General features: G+C 43.7%; 1 protein-coding gene across 2 annotated transcripts in view; it reads left to right on the top strand.

The window, feature by feature from the left end:
• The first annotated feature begins 547 nt into the window (after positions 1-547).
• Positions 548-22744, top strand: part of ABCA12 (ATP binding cassette subfamily A member 12) — an 87131-nt gene continuing 64934 nt past the window's right edge. For both annotated transcript variants that reach the window (XM_086466161.1, XM_086466160.1), the window contains exons 1-4: positions 548-616; positions 5018-5111; positions 19365-19512; positions 22144-22232. In XM_086466161.1, coding sequence (XP_086322287.1) covers positions 548-616; positions 5018-5111; positions 19365-19512; positions 22144-22232 — 400 coding nt within the window. The remainder of the gene's footprint in view (positions 617-5017; positions 5112-19364; positions 19513-22143; positions 22233-22744) is intronic.

Genomic DNA, 22744 nt, shown 5'->3' with positions numbered 1-22744 from the left:
AGGAAAATGCATGCTGTGGATACTTTCTTCTTCCCAGCCATTCCCTGTGAACTCAGGGAAGTCAGGCTGGCCTGGCAAGTGGCCTAACTCTTTGCTGTTGATGACACCTCTCCAGCAGAAGCGGTGTGTGGGCAGACAGGTAGTTTCATCATGGGGAGGAGGAGGAGGAATGCATCACCTTTTGTTTAAGCAGAAGCATCTTTTTGGAATGCTATCCATTTTATCGGTTAGGGCTGGAGCAGCCAGGAGAGGCTGCAGATTGTAATTAACACAAGTGGAGGCAGGCTGCTGCGTCTGCCTGCCTGGAGAAGAATAACCTGTTGAATTTGCTAGGAGCTATTGCTGTGAGGACAAGAGCTACAGTTACTGGGAGTACAGCAGCCACAAGTGGATGAAGTAGCTGCTTCAGAGCTATGCTGTGGGGAATAGGCAGAGGCTTGGATATTGGACACTGGATGCCCATTTGGGTTAGAGCCTCCGCTTTTGCCTCCTAAGCCTGGGCAGGAAGAATATACAGCCCGTTCACTTTTGGTTGGGTCAGCCAAGGATGGCTGCGCTCTCTCAGCACTTGAGGATCCTGCTGTGGAAGAACTGGCTGAGTGTCAAGAGGCAGCCGGTGAGTGTGAAAACAAAGTAGTAGAGGAGAGGGAACCTGGCAATCACAGGAGCTGAGGAGCAAAGGGGGGACTGTAGGAGAGGAAGGTCACAGTATTAAACCAGAAATATTTTGAAGGCTACTGGTGATACAGGTAGAGGGAAGGAAGGGAATGGCATGGAAGTGAAGGTGGGTCTTTTTTAAGCCAAAGTGCTTGGGTACTTGCTTTGGAGATCATGCATGAGCGCTCAGGAGTCCAGATTGAGTACCACAGATGCCGCGGTTGTTCCCTTGGGGCAGTGGTCTGTGCAAACAAAACTATGCACAAACTCATGGGCAGCCTTGAATTAAGGCTGCAGTTCTGTGTCTGCTGCCGTGTGAGGAGACACCACGGTTGGCATACAGTCTCCAAGAGGTCCCTGGGATTTGGGGGTGATGGGGCGTGCCCTTATATAGAGCCATTTCTAAAGGATGGGCAAAGAAAAAAGTAGCTCTGAGAGATGCAGGTGGGACAGATTTCCAATGCAATCCAGTGTGTTACAAATCAAACACCCCAAATGGTCTGTCTTTCCAAAAGATAAACCATTTCCAGCCATGTCCAGAGAGCAATCTGAACTGCAGCAGCAGCAGGGAGGCAAATGTTTCTTCAGGTGGAATTGTGTGCCCAGGCAAAGCCTGGGTGGTCATTTTGTCCTAGTCTGATTTCAATACAGCTGCAATGTAATTTCAGCAGAAGCATGAGGCAGTTTGTGGACTTGTATTGCAACCTGTCCTCTTGTTAGTAATCCAAATTTGATGGTTTTTAAACTTGCTTTGGTTGAATGGAAACCTTGGCAGGTGCAGAAAATGCTGACAGAAGAGAAATGGCCGCGGAGGGTGTGATACGAGGATTGAGTGAGAGGCTTCATATCACTGCATGCTTCTGCAAGGTCTGTTCTTGCCTGCCCTGTTCTGCCTCTTGGTTTTGGAGCCTGATTCAGAGAGGTGCTGAGTTCATCTGACTTCTTGTGATCCTCCATAGGAGCTGTGGACATGCTGTGCACCTCAGAGTATCCTTCACTGCTGCACAAGATATAGGAGACTTTTTCTGAGATGCGGAGGAATCCCAATACATTATTTCTGATTTCTGAAGAGAAATTGTAACAGCCTTGTTGAAAGCAGGCGGCTTGGGTTTCTTTCAGCTCTTGTGTACCCGGAGTAAATGCTTACCCTAAGCCCTACCTGTACTTCTCACCATACAGTCTCACTTGCTTTAATTCTGGTTTCCTGTGGAGTTGGAATAATTCTATAGAATTGAAATGTCAACTAAAATAAAAATCTGCCCCCTCCTGATTATTTTATGGCAGGAATTCCCTGCAACCCTCCTTCATTTCCCTCTCTTGCTCCAAATTGGGGACCTTGCTCAGACTGGAGAGGGTGTGAGGAGGTAAACCCAGATCTCTGCTCCCGAACACATCCTGAATTCTCTGCCCTCCTGCTTGTGGTTTTTTTTTTTTACCTGTGTAATCTGACTTCACCTACAGACCAGGCTTTTATAAGCTTATTTTTTTAGGGTCCTTGTTTTGTGAGGGAAGCATTCTTTTGTGCTTCTCGGTTTTCGATAATGAGGGAAGACGGTTCCTGCTGCTGCAGTGGTGTTGACTGCCCTCGCCGGGCTCATTGGTATGTCACGGAATGAATGGTCTGACACCAGGCAGCCCCCGTCCTCCCCCCTGCAGACTTGAGTGCTTTCCTGCTCTGTTTATCAGCCTCTCCAGGGCTGGCAAGCATTTGCTTTTGCCGTTTGCTTTACACTTTTTCCTCTGTGAGCTCTCTGCAGAGCCCCTGGAGAGACTGTCTTTACCTGTCAGCATGGGGACGGGTAGAGCTTGCTTGACTGTCAATTTGTTGAAATCAGCTGAAGCTCTGCATCCGTGGCCAGGGAGTGCCTCAATACAGGTTACTCCTGCTGAGAAAGGAATGGTCATGAGTTTAGGTGGCAGCCTTCTTGGGAGCAAGGTTTGGCCTGTGTACCAAGGGGAGCTGGAGAAATCAGTGCCTCTTGCACTTCTTGTGCACTTGAAGTGTTCAAGGCCAAGTTAGATGGGGCTTTGAGCAACCTGGTCTGGTGGAAGGTGTCCCTGCCCATGGCAGGGGGGTCGGACTAGATGATCTTTAAGGTCCCTTCCAACCCAAAGCATTCTGTGATTCTATTGCTTTCCATCTGTCACTTCTAGGCAGCTTGACTGTTTAAACAGAGGCAGGAGGGAGAGAAAATGTGCCTGCATCCAGAGATACTAAGTAAGGTCTGAGCAATTAAAACTACTTTTAGCAGTGAAATAATTGAGCAACTGGAGGATTATGCAACCTACATCACAGTGCTTAATGTCCCAAGAGCCAAACTGAGGTTGGTTATGGCTCCATTCAAGTCAACATGTTCCACCTGCAAGCAGTTTGGCCAGGGTGGTTGTCTTCTTTTTGTTAACCAGAAGTGCCTGGGACAGTGGGAATGCTGTTATGTTGTAACTGATGTGCCCAGCTACTATTAAATCAAATTAAGTCAAAGGACAGAGGTACTAAGGGAAGAGCTGTCTGAAAAATGGGGAGTATAAGCACTATTTTAGCTCAAAATGGGGAGATACAAAGATTTCACTGAGTAGAAACAATCAGTATTCATTTCTTGCCCTAAGAATATGACAGATCTCTTGCCCTTCCTTTAGGCAGCTTCTGACTTAGTATCAGTTTCTGTGCTGTTACCCCATAATTTTACTTTAGCCTATGTGGTACTAATCAAGGAGGACAAGTTAATAATACCGTTTGCGCATGAATTAATCTAGAGTTGAAAAGCGTGTTTGAGGACTGATTATAGGGAAAGCATGTGATATAAAAAAATATAAAAGATGTTAGTTTCAATGATGCATCTTGTTATAAGTTGGCAGCATATATATAAAAGATGGGAAGAGTACTGTCTAAGCTAAAATGTTGCTGAATGCTGAAATTGTAGGAGTACCCTCTCTGAAGGGATGTATGGGGAAGTGCCTTGTGGTCTGTTGTCTGTCAGTTGCCTATTTTGTGGCATGAATCTTGCTGCTGCTTTCATGTCTATGTGATCTCATCGGGGATGATAGGGATGGAGTTGCTGTAAAACAACCATCTTTAAGCTGAATTGCTCCCCAGGATTTGTTTGTCTGTGTGTTTGCTTTTACAGTGTTACAGGAAATGAAAGCACTGTTATGGGCTTGGAATTACTTTGCAAAAGCAGTTTTGGGTAATATGTGCTGATCTGAAAAAAATAGCAACACAGCAATGAAAAATGGGATGAGTTTGAAGAAAGATATCTTTGCAGTTTCAAAAATTGGCATGAAGATAGCACAGCAATTTTGCAGCACAGAGCACTGTGACCTTAACTACTGGTGGGTGGAAAACTCTAATCTAGTAAGCATGGTATCAAGCTAGCCAGCTAGTTGGAAAGCAGTTGGTTATTTGAATAATCGCATTTTCCTAGCTTACAAAGCTCCAAGGCTTGTAGTTTCAAGACTGACTTTGGGCCTCCTCCTTAGATTGGTTTACTACAGTAGATGATTAGCAGACTATTTTCTTCATTCTCATCCATTGAAACTGTCAACCCTCATGTCAGAGACAAGAGCACTGTTTGTGTTTTTTGCAACATTCTAGGCCAATTTTACATCATCTCTTTTGGCTCGGCTCATCCATACAGTCTGGAAATGGAAAGGTGCTAGGGAGTTAGTTTGCCTGGGTCAGAAGCTCAGATGAGGGATCCTGGTGATTGGTGTTCAAATGTGACTTCTCCAGTTGGTTATGCAACTCCATAAACCCCTTCCTTCACTGTGCTTGAGCTCCACATCTTGTAAATGACTACTATGAAAATCCCTTCTTTCAGCCTTACTGTGAGGCTGAACTACTGTTTGTGAAGAACAGTGAAACTTTTGGGGAAAAAAAAGTGCTATAGACTTCTCAGTTCACTTGGCAAACACTTTAATTTTGAGGTATCATCAAATCAAAGTCATGTTAACCCATTGTTTAAGCAGTGCCATTTGCTGAAAGTGAAACCAACCTGTCACACTTTAGCTCTTTTGTCTTGCGATCAGTGCATCTGGAAGTCTTCTACTTCTCAGCGTGCTTTTTACTATTACATAGCAGTGCCTCAAAGCTGTGTAAATGCCATCCCCCGTAATTATCAGCCACACTGAAACACAGGAAGGCTTGTGTTATTTTCAGGCTTGTTATTTGCTCTTGAAATCTTACGTAGTTTTTCTTCCTGCATAGATGATACTTGGGTTTTAATAGTATGCATACCAAGACAGGCGTGATTTACAATGCATCTTATAACTCATTTAGAGTAGTACTTGTGCATTCCAGACAAGCTCTGAGACACATCAATACAACAAACGTAACCGATATATTTTCATTGCTGTTTTATAGGTATGGTCGTTCATTTTAATTTCCTGGCCTGTGGTTGTTTTCATAATCTTGGCCATTATCCGTCTCAAATTCCCTCCAGAACCACAGCCAAACTGTAAGTAACTGGTTTGTTTTTATATCTTTGGGATTTAGTTCTCATTTCAGTGACTGATGTGTTAATTTGATGTGTTTTGTTACTTTTACAAATTTGATTCTTTGTGTGCAGATTTCCTGGGATGCAGCAGGCTGTAAATAAAATGTCTGCGTTTCTCTGAGGTTGTTTCTGTTTGTTTTTTTTTTTCAAATTACTTTTATAATTAGAAAGCAACTTTAAAGAACTGTCTCATCAAGATGCAATCAGATACTGCTCTTGTAGACAGCAATATAAATTTACATGATAAATCAAGGGACAAGAGGGCAGCTGGGTGAGATCTACCTCAGTAAAATGAGTGAGGGCATAGGCTTCAAGTGGCATTACGAAAGTGAGGTAACAAAACATGAGGTTGGTCAACATGAAGGATTTTAACTTGTGTGTGCTACAGGCAAAAAGCACCCATTTAGGCAGCTTGCTACTAGGGCTCAGCTGAAGAGTGGTAACTTGTTTGGCTCCTGTGATCTGATGGTGTATGTGAGCCCTTTCTAGCAAGTCAAAGAGCAACAATTTGGGTGGGTGAATAGTTGGTGATGGTTAAATGGGTGAAGAGTTTTTGCTTGCAAGCCTTGCTTCCTAGGTCAGGAGAACATGTCTACATTTCAGAGCGTGTGTGTGCTTGAATCTGCTCTAAAGAACTGGGACTGATTTAGTGAGTCCTTACCACCATCAGAAGAAGCATGCCCCCAACCCTGGCCACATTCGTTCGTGGAGTTACGTGGTAAAACAAAACAAGGAGTTTATCCAGTTGGAAGCGTTTTTCGCTTCCAAAGTGTTAATTTTGAGTTAGATCAAATCCCCGGTTCTACCCTCTGTGGCCTCACAAGTGCAGTCCCAGGGAAGGGTAGAGGAGTGGGTGAAAGAGCTGGGCCCCTCTTTTCAGTGATGGCCTACCTTTGTGTTGGGAGAAATCAATCATGGACCTGCACTCTATTATCTGCTCACTAGAGGGGTTACTTGCCCTTATTGCAGAGGCTCTGAAAGTATATGCAAGATTCTTGCTTCATGTTGCACATCTAGTCTCATGAATCACATCCATGTGCTGCAGCACAAAGCTGTGCAGAGAACTATTAGAGAGCCATAGTTTCCCAGCACAGGGTGGGAATAAGCCCTCAAAAATTACCTTTACTAAAAGATTTGCAACATCTGGTTCATTGGAGAGACACCACCATCTGATGGATGGCCTGCATCAGGGTGACATTGACTTGACAAGAACAAACCCTTGACACAGGAAATGTTGGCTTTTTAGATTTGGGCCAAGGAGGCTGATGCAGGGGGAGAGGAGACAAGCTCTGGCAGCAGTGAGGACAAGCAGTTGGCTTCCAGAATTTGTAGCTATCAATCAGACGTGTAAAATGTGTTTATGAGGGATCTATACTTGATGACATGTGTGTGCACTGGAAATGTTCAACCCAGTGACATGTGTGATTCTTGGATGAAAAAGTCTTTGTTTCTGTATGATGTGTGAGAAACGGCCACATTGCGACAAATACTGGATATATAGTTAGGATAGCCCTTGTCCCAGAGAGCCTGCAACCTAACTAAAGGTTTGTGTACCTCATTTTGAAGTCTGGGATGGAAAGCCAGAGTAAAGTAACTTTCTGAAAATATTGCAGGAAGTCTTTAATGGAGAAGGACATTCTTGGTGTGTTAAGCTGATCTTTTAACCCTAAGCCCATCTGCTGTCAGCAAAAGGCCTCTTTAGGCATGTTACATATTTTGAGTTCTCTCAAATTCCCTTGAACCAGTTGGAGCAGGCAAGACAGGACATGTTGTACTTTGTGAAAACCCCAGATGTTGCCAAGTGTGGAAATGGCAGTCTTCCCATCCTGATAAATTAGATAAAATGAATGTCAAGAGAGCCAGCTGGATGGCAGAATATTTGTTCTTTTACTTTTCATGGCCATTAGTTTGAATGTATATTTATTTGGAACATGTTTGCTCTGGATGGTTGCATCTTTGAATTAATGGATTGAAAGGAATGTTCTTAGGAACTACAAGTAGCTCCATCAGTTGTACTTTGCAGTAAGGGGAAAGAATGGGCAGTATCTTTGGACTAGTTCCTCTTCTTCATAGATAAATGCTATTTTGGGACAAGTCTCAGTAAGTATGTGAGTAGGTGTCTGTCTGTCTTACAAGTGGATAACAGGAACTCTCTATTGCAAGAGAGGTTTTATGCTGGAAACTGATGGTTGTGGTGTAGTCCTGTAATCCAGGTGTTCAGAGACCATCTAAGAATCCCAAGGGGATGGAGAAGAACGTTAACCAGAGCATCAAACAGCCAGTTTCTGCTGCTTTTCTGGTTAAATAAGAATAGCCACTTGACAATACCCTCTGTTTTTGACAACGGGAAAAATATATCAACTTTTTGCTTGAAAAGCAAAAGAGAAATCATTTGGGAACTTTCTTTTCTGATAGGAAAAAAGAAAGAAGGGCAGGGGTGGACACATCTAGGGAAACTATTACAGGAGAGGGTTTTTTTGTTCATTTTGAACAGGGATAAAATCGACCTTATGCTGAGTTCCAGTGCCTGCCTTAAAAGACCCAATTGTTATGTGGCAACAAGAAGCTGTTTCCAGTTCCATCAAGAGATTATTGCAGGTAGACAAAAGTCAGGAAGCACAGCATCAATGGCACAGAGATACAATAAGCTACTCAGATGCTGAGTTTTGAAGCCCGCAGAAAATCTCAGTCTGTAAGCTTATCTCATGTATTCGGGACCACAGAAATATCATGAAATCTATTATTTGCTCAATTAAACCAGCTCAAATTCAAGACAGTAAGTTCTGCTGAAGGACGTCTAATACACATTCAGTAGATTGAGGATTATGTAGAGAAATTACCTGGCAAATGTCAGTCAAGAATGAACAAGTGGCAAGAGCTTCCTGCAAAAGCAAGTTGCTTGCGTTGAATTATCTTTTGTAACACCTAATGCAACGGGAGCTGGTGCCAGGCTGAACTCCAAAGGGTAATGACATACCAAATAAATGTCACCAGTCAAGAGTGTACTCATAGGAAAACTAAGAACTGAAGAATACAAGGAGCTGAAATTCGTCTGAGAGATAATTTTCTTCACAAGAAAGCATCTAGTATCTAAAAGGAAAAAACACCTCTCTCCTTTCTCCCAGGCATCTGTTTGATGATGTATTTCCAGGTCAGCAGAGATTGTTGTCAGGAGAAATGAAAAAAGAGGTTTCTCTTTCTCTGCATACCCAGTTCCTCTGATGATCTTAGAGTCTAACCACACAAAATCCCCATCCAACTTACTGTACACATCACAGTTGTGGCTTTTGACCCTTTTATTACAGCTTTTGTTTTGCTAGGAGGTATGGGGATGCGTTTTGTAGCATACCTGTGGAATGGAAAGCTCTAGATGGGAAGCCTGCAGTGTGAAAGCCAGTGAACTGGGTGTGGTGGTATCTTCCAGTCTTTTGTGCCTGTATCACCGGTTTTCTAGAGTGAGTAGGGACAAAAGTCCCTTTCTGTCACTCCAGGTTTTTGCAAGGAATGGGAATTGTGTGTGAGATACAATCTATCCCTCAGGGCTCAACCCACTCAGTCTACAGAGAAGCCCAATTATACTCCTTGCTTTAACTAGCACTGTCACACCCTGTCACGCCCTCCCCACCCGCTTTCTTCCTTTTCTGTTTGTCTTCTTTCCTCTCCTGTCAGTGTGACCTCATCCTTATTCTCTGTAGAAGCTCTCTTGGGTGTGGTTAGTTGTCCACTCTTGGAAACCCTGCTCTTTAGTGCTATGGAGAAGATGGGGTAGGAACTCTGCTCTCCTGTAAGGCCCAGGGCTCTGCTCCCGCTAGCTTTCCGAGGGACAGCCAATGGGCTGCAAAAGCCATGCCTCTTTCACAGATATTTTTCTTTCTTCATGGAAAGAAGCCGTGCTCTTGTGCCGCATCTTAAATCCATTAAATTCTGGCAGGGAATTAATTGCTGAGCTCTTCTCAGGAAAGAACATCTTACCCTTCACTTCTGCCCAGAATTTCCACCCAGATTTCGTCACCATTGTGGAGATGCCTGCAGGGTGTATTGCATTCGCTCAGGGATATTTGTGATACACTCAGTAGCAGAGTGTTTGGCAAGGCTGCTCTTTGCAGCCAGTATTCTGGGAGAATATTATAATAGTTTGCCAGCACCAGCATAGCTGTTTAGGTCTAGTTTAGAGCCAGAGCTAGGTGGCACAACACTACAGGTACTCATACTGTGCTCTCATTCTTGGCTCCGGTGATCCTGGGAGGGACCCCAGGATAGGAGGATCTCGACCTATGTTCCATTCAGTCTTACTGTGATCAGTAGCTAGGATTTGAACAGGTCCAGAATTGACCAAAAAACTCAGTATGAATCACAGAGCAGAGCTCTGAGATGCCTTAGGAGTGAGGCTGTAGCTTGCTGTACCTGCAGACAGAGCTTTCCTGTGACTTCTGTGCTGAGCACTATTACCTCGTTAGAGGTGACTGAGGCATGAGTTACCCTGGTCAGGGCAGTGTCAGGAAAAGGAGGATGCTGCTCTATATTGCTTGAAAGAAAAGGGTAAATGCAGATAGTATCCCTTTTCCCATACCACTGGGAAAGGGGATAAGACAGCTGGTTGTGATGGGTGCAAGGTGTCTGTTCTGCCAAGCGCATGGCAGGCAGTGCCTAACACCCTCCATCCTTATCACCCATGCGTGCATCTGCCCCTCTGGCTGTTGCAGCAATACGCTGGTAGATGAGTTCAGGGGGCTCTTGCCCTGTGGATCTGCATAACCAAGGACCTCAAACCACTTTTAGCTCTGACAGTTTCCTGTCTCAATCACAGCATGTTGCTCTGATGCAGAAACCTTTGAACTAATTTTGTCCCACAGTTAACAGAGAAAGACCTTGAGCTGGGTTAATTTTCAATGGCGTGGAGCAAGGTGGACCACACACTATTCTTCCTCTGAGATACCATCCTGGAGATAAGAAAGCTCTGAAAAGATGCTTGCACTTTAGAGGAATTTGCTTCATAGTTAGAGGGACCTGAGCTCCTTTCTTTTCCCAGTAGTGTTGAAAAATTAATAGGTTTCCATGTTAATTACAGGGAGTTGAGTTGGTGGCTGAGCTACACAAGACACTCCATTCATTTGGATAAGTCATGGGTGTTTACGCAAGGCATAATCCACCCCAGGGTTTCCACCTACTCCGTATACAGACAAGCACACATCAGACTTCCAGCTCTCCTTCACCATTTGTCTGTAGTTGAGCAGCCCCACTCCTCATCTTCCTTTACATTGCTTCATTTTCCTCACCTTCTTTTCTGTCAGTTTTCTCCCCTTTTCTGGACAACCCAACACCAAATTTTTGTCGGTACTCAAATGCAATGTGATTAGCAAAAGAGCCTCATCAGCTTCCTCCTTAAGCATCCTCACTTTGATATGAACTTTGTTTTGTTTCATTTTGTTATGTTGCCATTGTGCCGGGGAGCAGACTGCCATATGGATGCTCTGTTTCATTGAAACAGTGCTGAAGGGGGGTATGAATTGTATTAATTATCCCCACATTTGCTGGAATAAACATATACATTGATCTGCTTACATACATAAGCAGTGCCCAGCAATACGGTTCCCGGTGACTTGCCCAAACTTCCACTTAGCTCAGGGACCCATAGCCTAAACAGAGCGCTGTGATGTTTATAATGCCTCCTGCTCCATGAATCCCCACACCTCCATTTCTTTCTGCAGACTCTTCTGCCTTGTGAGGTGTGACTGAAGGATGTTTAGAGTTGGAGATGGGAACTCCTGAGTTACCAGTATTTTTTCCTCTCTACTGAATTACAACAGGGCCTTTGGGCAGTCACTTAATTCTAATGGACTTCCTGAAGCATCTGAATCCAGCTGGTGGGACCTAGAAGTGCAGAAATATTTTTCCAAAGGTGCTGAGCAGTTTGGCTTGGATTGAAGTCAGCATGTTGATGTCTCTGTTTCTGGAAAGGAGATCACTTTTGTTTAAAGAATCTAAACCTGAACTTGAGACTACCTGGAGGCACTCAGCATTGAAAGACATTGGTTTAGTAAACACAGCTTTTGTACAGGTTTTTTTCAAGAGTCTAGATATGGATTTAAGCTTTTAGTTTCCAGCTGCTTGCTGGGAAATGTTCCGACTCTCTTCTTCTGTCCTGTTTGTGCGGTGCCCTGCTGCTCATACAGACAAGAGCAAGTTGGCTGTATTACAAGACCAAGTTAACCTTGTTGGCATTAAATATTGCTTTAAAAAGCCCTGTAGGAAAAGGGCTAGTGTACAGTTCCTCCTCTCTCTTGGTGTGTTTGTGCTTCAGGCAGTGGAGCATCCCTCCACAACACAGTCAACCCCCAGCATGATCCCTCCGCATCAGCTCTGCCCAGTGGTGCAGGCATCAGCTTGACCTGAATTTGCAATACCTCTTAGAAGGTTTCCATCTCCCCTCCTTTGTTCTTTGTGTTTGGTTTGAGGTTCTTTCTCCTCCCTTTACACCTGCTTCTTCTCCTGCTCCTTTGCGATTTTTACACTCTTGTCTTTATGATCTTCCTGATCAGTACATGAATCCAACGCATTCAGATTCAAGTGCTGATTTTTAATTTATTAAATAAGGGTGTGGAAGGTGAAGGTCTGTGGGCGAGCAAAACTAGCTTGCCTAGTCTTAATAAGTATGGAAGTAGATGCTGTCTGCTCTGGGCCGGTCTTATTTGCAGAGCCTGAAATGCTCAAGGGAAGAATTAGGCAATTCTATGCTGCTTCCACTGCGGCCACCAACACAGGGAGGAGTCTTGTAGTGAGTTGTCTGCTGCTTCAATCTCACCGTTGTAGGCAGACAACTGAAGACATTGTGTTATTGAGACACTCGAGAAAACAAGGATGCTGTTGCTGTAAAGATGAAAAATGCAAGCTCTTGAATCTCACTCAGCCACGCTGGGCATCTAGGCGGTTGAATGGAGTTCTCTGGGCTCCTGCTGAGCTTTCATTTCGAAAAACAGGAGCTGGGTAATGGATGTATGACTTATAAATCAAGGTAGGCTCTGTGGTACATAGATGAACTGATGTATGTGCAATAGATGCTCACAACATCTTTTTGTTGCATAATGATTTGTATGGGGGAAATAAAAAAAAGTGATCAAATGAGAGTTGAGGGAAGATAGGCGGCCAAGGATGACACTGCTTAAAGCATAATAGGAAGGCAGAGGGGGAACATGTGTGCTCCAGGGACAGTGAGACCTGGGCTAACGCCAGATCATCATAATTAATGTGGGTGGTGCAGGGCCAGCTGGCAGGTTTCCCCACACCGCCTGCCATCCGGACCTGCATAGGTGGCGGTAGGTTGTACCATGTGTATTTGAAACTACTGTGTGCCACCTTGCAGCATGAACCTGTCCTAACATACAGCAGTGATGGAGGCTCGCAGAGGAACAAAAATTACTCTGATGCGTTAGATACTGAGGCTGTTTGGTGTCTTACAACTTGCAGGTAAGCTCAGGGAATCTTTTGTCTCAGTGCTGTCTGCTCAACACGTGAAATTGCAGAGGTAAATGGCAGTTCTGCTGGCTGGCCAAAACGAGGGTGAAGGAAATCTGCTAGCTCTGGCGTGGTTTTAAAAATGAGCTTTGTGATATGAAAGGCAACAGAGTAGGGACAGCGCCATAGGGAATGCAATACCCGAACCATTAGCTTTGATCCAGCACAGCCCTTAAGTATGTGTTTAACCCGAAGTCTGAGTAATCCCATTAAAATCAGTAAGGCTAATCACTGCTGTGCTGTGGGCTTTGGACACACTGAACAAGATTTGGGCTGTACTGCCAGGAACTGTAACACTTACTGTCATCATCCCCTTTTTTTTTGCAACAAGCATAGGACTGGTGTGGGCATTGATCTTGCAGGTGTGGAAAAGGTAAAGGAAAAGCTCAGCTGGTGTTTGCTTCCTGGTCCTGTTCCCACTAAAGGCCAAGGTTACTGGGAACGTGCTGGTCCCTTTCTCCAGCTTCAAGGTCACATGTGAGTTTCAGAATGCATAAATGTCATGATATCACAGCAATACACGTGCCATGGCCATTAAGTATTGTCTTTATATAGATCAAGAAATAGGCCAGCCAGCTATTTGGGCCATGCTTCATCTTTGTAAAAAAATACCCTGCTCCAAAATTAATCTTATCCCATAGATTTGATGATTAGGTTTAGTTTTTGGAGAGAGATCAAAAGTCCTAGCATTATCATAAAGCTTTCTACAAAAGATAGGCAGTATAATTTGTCATTGATAAGTAGATGTAAACAAAGCTGGAAATGGGCAGTTGCATGTGATTGAAGAGAAACAATATCAGTCATCACATCATGAAACAGGCACGTTTGTCGTTTTGACTCTGACAAGGCACAGGAATGAAGTTTAAAGCGATACTGTGTGACTGTGAGAAGGACTAGAAAGGAAGTGAGACGTTTGTATGTACACAATATAGTTAAACATTTTCTGTAGAAAGTTGGAGTAGATGACCATAGCAGTAAATATTTTATTGTATGGTTTGTGACTTCTTAGATAAATAGAAATCACAGCTGATAAACAGTCAGAATTGCTGCTCTGGGTTAGAGCCACTGCTGCTGCTCAGGGATGACTGTGAGAGTGTATCAGAACACAAAGCACAGAGTGTTCCCTCCACTAGAAAAAAAAAATCTTTAAAGGTTTAAGGTTTCTTCAGCCAGAAGCTGGAGAGGTTGAATCCAAGTGATCATCATATGTAGTAGCCACTGATAAATCCATTTTTGTGAATTAGCCTAATTCTTCTTTAAATGAATGACTACTTTTCAGCACACACCACCCTGTGGCAGTAAGTGCCACAACATTTTGTTATTTGTTAAAAAAGGTACTTTCTGTCCCTTTTGCCTGCTACCTCATGGTCTCGTGGTGTTGCTTTGTCCCTGTGTTGCGAGGGATGATCATTTACTCACCGTTTTCATCACTGATCATAATTTTCTTTATTTCTCTATCAAACCACTATTTGGCCATCTTTTCCTTTGCTGAAGGGTCCCAATTATTAATCTCTTTGTATGATTTAGCAATGATTGAATGCATTTTCAATTAAGCACAATACTTCCTAATGAAGTCATTTGCTCATTAATGTCTTTAATTCACCAGTGGAGGAGCTAAGATTTGTATGGATTTTTTATGACTTAAGAAAGGAATGTGGAAGGACTTAATGCATAAAGTATATGCAGTATCAGAGTGTGTGAAATCTGAAGCCAAGAGAATTTTTTCATGCCCCGGGTGTGGTAGTGATATGACACTAAACTATGGGTGGATAGAAAACAGAAAAACTCAGCATGCCTTTTTAAATTAATGGTAAAGGAAGAAGAAAATACAGTTAATGAGCCTAAATTTATTTAAGAAGTAGCTGTTCATAATGGAAATTCCGTGTCTTTGTTATGAATAAAATGGAATATAGATTTTCGTCTCGTTTTGTAGGACAGATGGCAGAGTTGAGTAGGAAGCTGTGGAACTAGAAATACAGTGTGGTCAGAAAAGGGAGAAGAAATGCATGGGTGATATTTTGAAAGCAAAAGATATGATCTGCATAGCTCCATTATGTTTAAGGGGATTTGCATGTTCAAATGATGGGGCTGCAATACAGTTAGTGTCTCTCAGAGCAGCAGAGCTGAGACTGGGGAACTGAGGGCAAAGAAGGTACTTAGCGGCACACTGGGTGAACTGGTTGCTAGTTTACGCAAGACACCGCTGGCTGATGTAAACCAGAGAGTAACCTGTACTGAATGTGGACGTGGTCCTGTCTTTATACCCTTGTTTCAGGCACAGCAGTAATAATAAAGGCAAGAAGTGACAACCTGAATATACTACCTATTTACTTTCCTTTGCTCTGGTGTGGATAATAATGGCTGCAGTTCTCCCAGAATTTGCCTCCTTTGAGGCAGGCAGCCCTCACTGCCTCAGGCTGAAGGGGGTGACAAGGGGGTGACACTGGGGGCTGTGTTCATGGTGCTGTGCCTGTAGTCTGCTGAAATGCCCAGTTTCTTGAAGTGAATGATTGGACTCAGCTAACACAAATGACTGAAACCTCAGTGCAATGAAAGCAGCAAAATCAATGTGGCAACGTAAAACATGGTCCATTTAGATTTAAACATTTCAGTCAATTTCAATTAATCTTATAGATCATAGTGAAATAGTAATTTTCATCTTTCTTGTATGACACTTACTGCTACCCTGGCATTTTTCATCATTATTATACCGAGCACTTTTACCCGAAGAAAACAAAATGTTTTGCTGCTGTTGAAGGGAAGTATGTTGGAATTTACAATATTCAGGAAAGTTGAAAAATTAATTTTCTTCATTTTATTCCGAATGAAAGCAAATGTGGAAATGCCAGAATTTCCAGTGACATGTATGTATTATAGGTATCTTGTGTTTATTATTACTGCTCTGCATGCCTCATTTCTTTTCAGCTCTTGGAGATGTGGCTGGCCTAGCTAGATGTTACTGAGCAGGGAGAACCAGCCAGCCCATGTCTCTTCTGCCTTTCAGATGACTGTCTTGTTTTCTTTGGGTTCGGTGCCCTTCTTTCAATGGTGATAGAAAACCAAAGCTCTCAGTGAGAGGGGACAGCAAAAGCCTCTGCGCTCAGGATTCTGCTGCTTACAAACCCAGAATTTATCTGTATCCTATATTACTAACAGGATACAGATCTGGGCTCAGAATTCAGTTGCAGACAAGTCAATTTGACCAGAAGTGTCTGATCTCTCAGCTCAGACATGGGGTAGCAGTGGGCGCAGTGATCTTTCCCTTTTGGCTCATAGGCAGTGCAGTGACACCCTCCAAAGGTAATTGTAGTTTTAGGAAATTAGGAGGTTTAAAGCTAAAGGCAGTGGGGAGAATGAAAAATTATGTGTTGTGGATCTGCTTTATTGTGTGATGTGTGATCATAAAGTTGGGGACTACAGGGCTAAGGAAAACCATGTTCCTTGGCTATGGCATTGCCATGGAGTTCAGTGGGAGAAGGAGCTGCCTTGTGCAGCATGTGGAAGTCTGAAGGAATTCCCAACAGTAAAAATACTCCAAAAGTCACTAATGGTGGTAAGTGTTACATTTCAGATTGTGAAACTATCTCCATCGAAAGACTGTCCTTTAAAGTTTGCAGAGTTTACAACTTCCCTTCAATAACGTTTCACAGCTAATGCTTACGTTGTTGTACTAATGGAGCTGATGTGGTGGATAAGTCTCAGCCAAGGGAGGGACAGGTAGTTAACAAATGGCTCCTGAAGCACTGGAGGGAGTCAGGAGCCAGCTTCTTCCCTGGCTGTCCTTGCAGTGGTATACGGGGCTGACACAGGTAATGAGTTTCTATGTGTGGGCAGAGCAGCCTGTGTGGCTCTGTGGAGTCACGTCTCCTTACCATGAGCTAGTGGGTGGAGGGATGGAGCAGAGAGCACATTAATCTCTTGACTCACATTCTTATCCTTAAATTTCTTCCTTTGCAGAGTGAGAGGGAGTTACAAGAAAGACCTCTGAGGCTACGCCATGTTTGTCTGGGGCTTGGACTCCCAAATCCACCATGCTTCCTGCATGGTGCCTCACACTCTGGCTCTGCTCTGATCTCAGGCACACCGGCCAGAGGCAGAGTAGTCAGAAGCTGAGCTGCCTGTGGCTGTGCTGCTCAGCCTCTATTAAAATAAGTTGTTGGTCTCTGTGGCCCCTGAAGGACATGATTTTCAAGGCAGTATGAACAGACTTTGGAGTCATTGGAGATCTCATCAGTGCAGGCAGCAGAGCCAACGTAATAATTCATTTCATCCTGAGAGATAAGCCTGTGTGTTATTTGTGTGCTTGACACAGAGCACGGTTGTGCTAAATACTCAGGTTTAAGAACCAGCATAGGTCTAACTTACACCACATGGGAATTTGGCCTAGACATTTCAGATTTTTCTGTATCATGGTCTTTCTTGAAAAACTTCCTTGATTCTCAGAGTCCAGGCCTCTTCCCGAAAAGTCCACTCTGGCATTGCCACTGCTTTTGTGCTGAGAACATCATGGGGTTGCACCGGTTCATGTCTGCAGTGACTCAGGGATTGATCAGACCCCTTGGTTGTATCCAGGTGCCAGCAAAACTGCTCAACATCTGACGTGAGTTGACAGAGCCTCACTGAATGTCTCAAACACATTGGGCCAATGATGTCTTCACAGGCATTGTGCCACTACCATGAGTAGCAGCACTTCCAAACTTCAGGTCGTGAATTCCTGTCTCTTTGTTTTTCAGGCTGCTGTTTCAAAAGAAAAGAAAGAGCTGATATCATCACTGTGTTCTTACACTGTACACCTCACTTGTGATACAGCAACTGATTGATTGTCCACTTAGTTCAAAGTGTACCACCTTTGAGTCCGATGTTAGAATTTTTCATTGCTATTTATATCTCAAGGAAGTGTCTTCCTCTGCTCTGGATTCACCAGGATCTCTTGTGTAATTGTCTCTGTAAACATGTTGCAGCTCTCCAGAGAAGACCACTGCTCCCCAAGCTCCCAGCCCCATCCTTGTGTTCCCCACTGTGCTGTCCAGCTAGGACTTACACAGCTTTAGCTGCTCCAGATCTACTAAGAGACATGAGCTTAGTTCCTGGCTCTAGCTGTCGTTGGTGGATGTGGATGGCAGTGGAGGGTGTAGCCATTTCCCTCCTAGCTCCTACCTGTCTCACTTCATTGTGGTTATGCTCTCCATCCTGAACCTCATGGCTTCCCAGGTCTTTGAAGCTTTATTTTGTTAGGGATGCTGATAAAGTGATGTCTGTGGTGTGCATTTTTGGACTGGTGTGTGAGCTGATTTCCTGCATGGGAATGAGGATGTGGGAGATTAGAAAGAATATGAGAGAAAAATGCCAGTGTATGCAAAACGCCATTTTGCACGGTTGTAATTGATGATCTCAAAGGGCAAATATCCCAGACATGGCAGGGATATTCACACAAGGATGCTTCCAGATTAAAGTGCCCTACTCTGAAGTTTCCCTCATGGGTAGCAGACTTAATTACCCTTGAAAACCTTTAGAGTGGCATATGTTCAGTCCTTTGGCCCCAACACCAGAAGGACTGCCTGTAAGGACACGAGAGATCTTTTACCTTCCTTGGTGGTCTGTGATTACCAGTGCTGTCTCAGGCTGCTGGGGATGTAGTGAGTGTTGGGGGAGCTTCCCACATCAGGTAGCCTTCTTCTCTGGCAGAGTATCTCCATTAATTTTCTAGGGCAGTACTCTGCTAAGGTGTACAAGAGAATCACAACACCTCTCAAAATGGGTGCCTTTGACACTTCAGGTCTCAGAAGTCCTCTGTGCCAGTTGCTATGTGGCCCGAAGCAGCAGGAACTCCAGCGCTAAAGCATGAGCTTTTGCATTTTGACCCAAAAAAGCAGTGCATGCTCATGGGCTGTGACCAGCTGTGCCAAGAAAAGCTCAGGAAATTCAAGTCTGCTTCAAGGAGACTGACAGCCATGTACTTCACCTGCCACTGCCATCCCCTTTGATAACATCTGTTTTTTGACCACTGCTATAATTAATAATATATAATAAATAACAAGTGTAGTACAAATGTAGTGCAGTGTCCATGTTGCATGGGTTAGAGATAAAGATGTGCCTAGGCGAGAATCACGAGTCTTCTTTGGAGACTAAAGGGCAAGCTAATCAATTATCACAAGCCTGCCTGCGGGCCTTCTGTAAATCAGGCTCCTTCCCATAGTAGAAATAATAGCAATATGTCCTTTGCCAGGTAATTTTCCAAATGATTCTTTTAAATAATATGTTGCTGTGATCCAGTAAAAGAGTTTCAAGATTTATTAGAGTGTTTGTCACTGAGAGGAAAAGCAGCCAGTGAACTCTGTGGACTGGAAGTAAGCTGCACAGGGCAAGTGCCACATAAAATACTAAAGTCTCCAATTGCTCAGGTCCACTCTGTGTTTGCAGAAATGGGAGAGGGGGGCATACATCTCGCCCCTCAAAGCTGGCTGCCAGCATCACAGATCACCAAGCAGATGGTACAGGAGGTGCTCTGAGATACAGAGGAGGGGACAGTGATAGATTGCTACTCTCCCTTCTCTGGGCAGATCTGCACAAAAAGCAAAGGAGACTGTCTGATCCTGGATCCATTGCCCCTTCCTGTGGGCAATCCTACAGATAGAAACATATGGCAAAAAAGTGCACATCTGCATTGTAATAATGACATTTCCTTTTTCCTCCTTCCTCCAGGTTATCTTGCACCCCGAAACCTTCCTAGTGCAGGCTTCTTCCCATTCCTGCAAACTGTGCTGTGTGATTCAGATGCAAGATGTAAAGGCACACCATATACACCAGAAGATCTGCTGCCAAGACTTAATGACATCTCAACTCTCAGAGCGTAAGGGAATCTATATATATATGGGTGTTATAAGCTGTAAAGCAAAACTTGCTTTGAGGTGGAGACAGCAGCCATGCATGTCTGTATGTGCAAGTGTGTCCCCAACAGATATATCTCAGGTGTCTGTTATAACAGATACAATCTCAGATATCTGAACACTTTGAAATGAGAACATGAGACATTTTAAAAATGTCCATATTAGGGACAGCTATCAGTCATGCATCAGTTGATCCAGTCTTCGTAGTAGAAGAGGATTTTTCTCCCTGTGAAAAATGCTTTTGCTCATCAAGATCAGAGCAAAGAAACTTTTTTTTTTGCGTGATTGTGGGTCAGGTCCTGCAGGGTGTCAGTGGATAAGACTTGTACCAAGAGCAGCCCAGCGTGCTGATCTGCTACTGTGGTTCAGGACACTTTGGGTGGAAGTGGCAAGTATTCCCCAACAGCTCTAGTTTTCAGAGCGACTGCTCTTTCAGTAGATCATCCAGGTGCCAACCAGAATGAGTGTCCTCTCTGTAAGTCATCAAACATATCAGGAGACAGATGAAAGTGAAGAAACAATTTTTGCCCACAAAAGCATGTAGATTTGCAGCAGGATGCTGGCTGGGCATTTTTGGAATGTTGGTTTGTTGAAATTGAAATATTCAGTGGAGACATTTCAATTTCATTGATCTTCCAGTTGAAGCCAAGTAGCGTTTGCTTTGAGACATGCCAGCCAGGATTGTTTCTACATCTTGGCTGCCTGGTTCTGGCAGGGGGATGGGGAACATGCTACTCTGAGACTGAGAGAGTTAATGGAGAACAGAAGAACCCGGCGTCTCACATACAAGGTCCCTGGTTGCTCATCTTTGCTTTCAGGTGAGAGGCTGCTCCAGAGTAGTTATGTCAGAGCCTCAAAATCCCCCTTGGGCAGAACTTGAGAGTCAGAAGAGCTAAAGCGGGCCCCATGCCTTCCACCAGAGAGCCCAGCAGGCAGGATAGGGGATTCTGGGGTTGGTGGCTCCTCAAGGGTCCTCCTTAGTCAGCACAGAGTGACTGGCGTTTCCCAGGCCAAGTCAATGGTCAGGATCTCTCCATTGGCTAGAAGGAGTCTGCATGACTAAATATGTAAATGACTGAAGTTATGCAAGGTGAATCCTAATCAAATTCAAGGTCACACAGCAGAAGAGGGCAGAGCCACACAGAGACTGGATGCCTGGCTTCACAGTTTCATTGTTTTTCCCTGGCATGTTAAACAATGGTTAATTTGGGGTATTGAAATGAAGAAATGGGAACTTCTAGCGCCAAAGCTGAAGGTCTTTCATGTGTTTCAATAGCTACAAATCCTTTTTCCTTTTTTCTAGTTTTGGTTTCTGTACAGCTGTTTAGGAAATAACTGGTTTTGCCTGCCAACTGAAAATCAAAGGATTTGGCCAAACTGTAGCTCAAGTCATATGAGTCATTAATAAGCATCTTGACCACTATTGATGCTAAAAGTTGGCTGTGTGAAGTATCATACAACTGTGTGCGTATACGTACCCTTGTGTGGTAATGTCAGCTTTAGAAATATATTTTATTGTACAAGAAAAAACACCCAACTATTAAGTAGTCATAGCAAACCTAGTAGGATACAGCGGAGTATAAAACCTCAGCAGAAGGTTGACTGGGTGGGGGAAAGCTCCAGAAGCCAACATGAATAGATGCAGCTCTGCCTCAGGAGCAGAATCACCATGGGTTAGTTTGTCACGAAGGCAAAGTGTTTGAGCTGTGACCCTTCACTGTCTGGATATATTATTGTGTAATATCCTAGAGTTTGTAATGTTCAGCTAACCCAGACCGGGCTTTTTCCCCTGCCACTGTGCAACTCACTGAAGCTCTTATTAAAGTGTATTATAACTTGCCCTAAAACTGTGTCTTACCAGTGACCCACAGAGAAAATGGACAAGGTTCTCGTCTTTGATTCTGTTCCTTAGAAGCATTTACCAGGGTGTGCAAGACATGGTTGCTGTAATTTCCCTTAATGAATGGGAACTAAGTCCAAAAACTGAGCTCAACATCAACATCTTCCACCCTTTCTTTTCCACTGTAGTGAAATGTTTGGTAAGGATGAAGGCCCTGATGTCTTGAAGGATTTCTTGGTAGGGGCATGCAACCTGCTGTTACAGCTTAAGAGCTGTTCCAGCTTACATCAAGGCCTCTCTGCTCAGTTCAAGTGTCATTAACAGTGCCATGAAGTTCTGCACTGTTTCTTCTGCTGAGCGTGTGTTGGTGGAGTACAGAGTAGGGCTTGATACAATGAGGCCTTCTTTCCAGAAGTGGGAACATGTTTAAGATTAGACCAAATACATATGTCAAGACTTGCCTGTCCTTGGTGTCCCTGCAGAGCAGGCATGAATGTGGTTGCCTCCATCTCTTTTGTGTCTGAGAACACTGCAGTGCTTTCCCAAAATACATGCCACACCTCTAGAAGGAACCACACTTTTGCACAACCCAGATTTCAACACACCTGCCATGCAATCCATCTACAGACCCATTCTGAGTCACACAGTAAATAAGTGTAAGCTTAGTCACAAGAAAGTCTGAGAGTTGTTACAGGTATCATCTTTTTTTTTCTTTTTTTTTTTTCCTCCTTTTTTTTTTTCTTCCTTCCCCCAGTAAACGGAGGAGCTCATCAACTGCAGCCAAGGACGACCATCCGTCACCATGGAGTGCAGAGGTTTCTAAAAGCAGGAACGCTTCACTGGGTAGGTTACTCACTGCTCTACAAAGTTCTGGTCTTTAAACGCTGATCTTTTGAAGCTCTCTGGACAGAGATGCAATTCTTAGACCACTGCTAAAATTATTTACGTGTTCTATACAGGCACGTGACCATGGCCATGACATTAGTGTAAATTCCTGGGAATAATTGCAAGTAATTATCTGTAGAAAAGACTTTTGGAATTTGGCCAAGAAAACAGAATTAAATCATTGCACTTCACAGAAGCAATGTGAGATTGCAGACTGTTTGGACATAAATTTAAGACATGGCTGTTTATGGAATATTGCCCTTTAACTGCCCACAAATCACCCATAAAGAGCTTACGATTTTTTTCAAACAGATTTCTTGTTAATAGTTATCCAGCAAATAAGTATTCTTCTGTGCCACAGAGGATGTTTTTTGGTGGTGATGTTCTCTGCTGTGATTCTCTTTCCCGAAGGAACTTTCAGCCTTAAATTTTCCGTAAGATCATTACAATTATTATTTGTTGATGGTAAT

Source organism: Leptosomus discolor, chromosome 5 (assembly GCF_034619465.1).
Source record: "Leptosomus discolor isolate bLepDis1 chromosome 5, bLepDis1.hap2, whole genome shotgun sequence".
Taxonomy (NCBI): Eukaryota; Metazoa; Chordata; class Aves; order Leptosomiformes; family Leptosomidae; genus Leptosomus; species Leptosomus discolor.
Note: the sequence above shows the minus strand (reverse complement) of the source record. Positions and strands in the feature narration are given on the sequence as shown.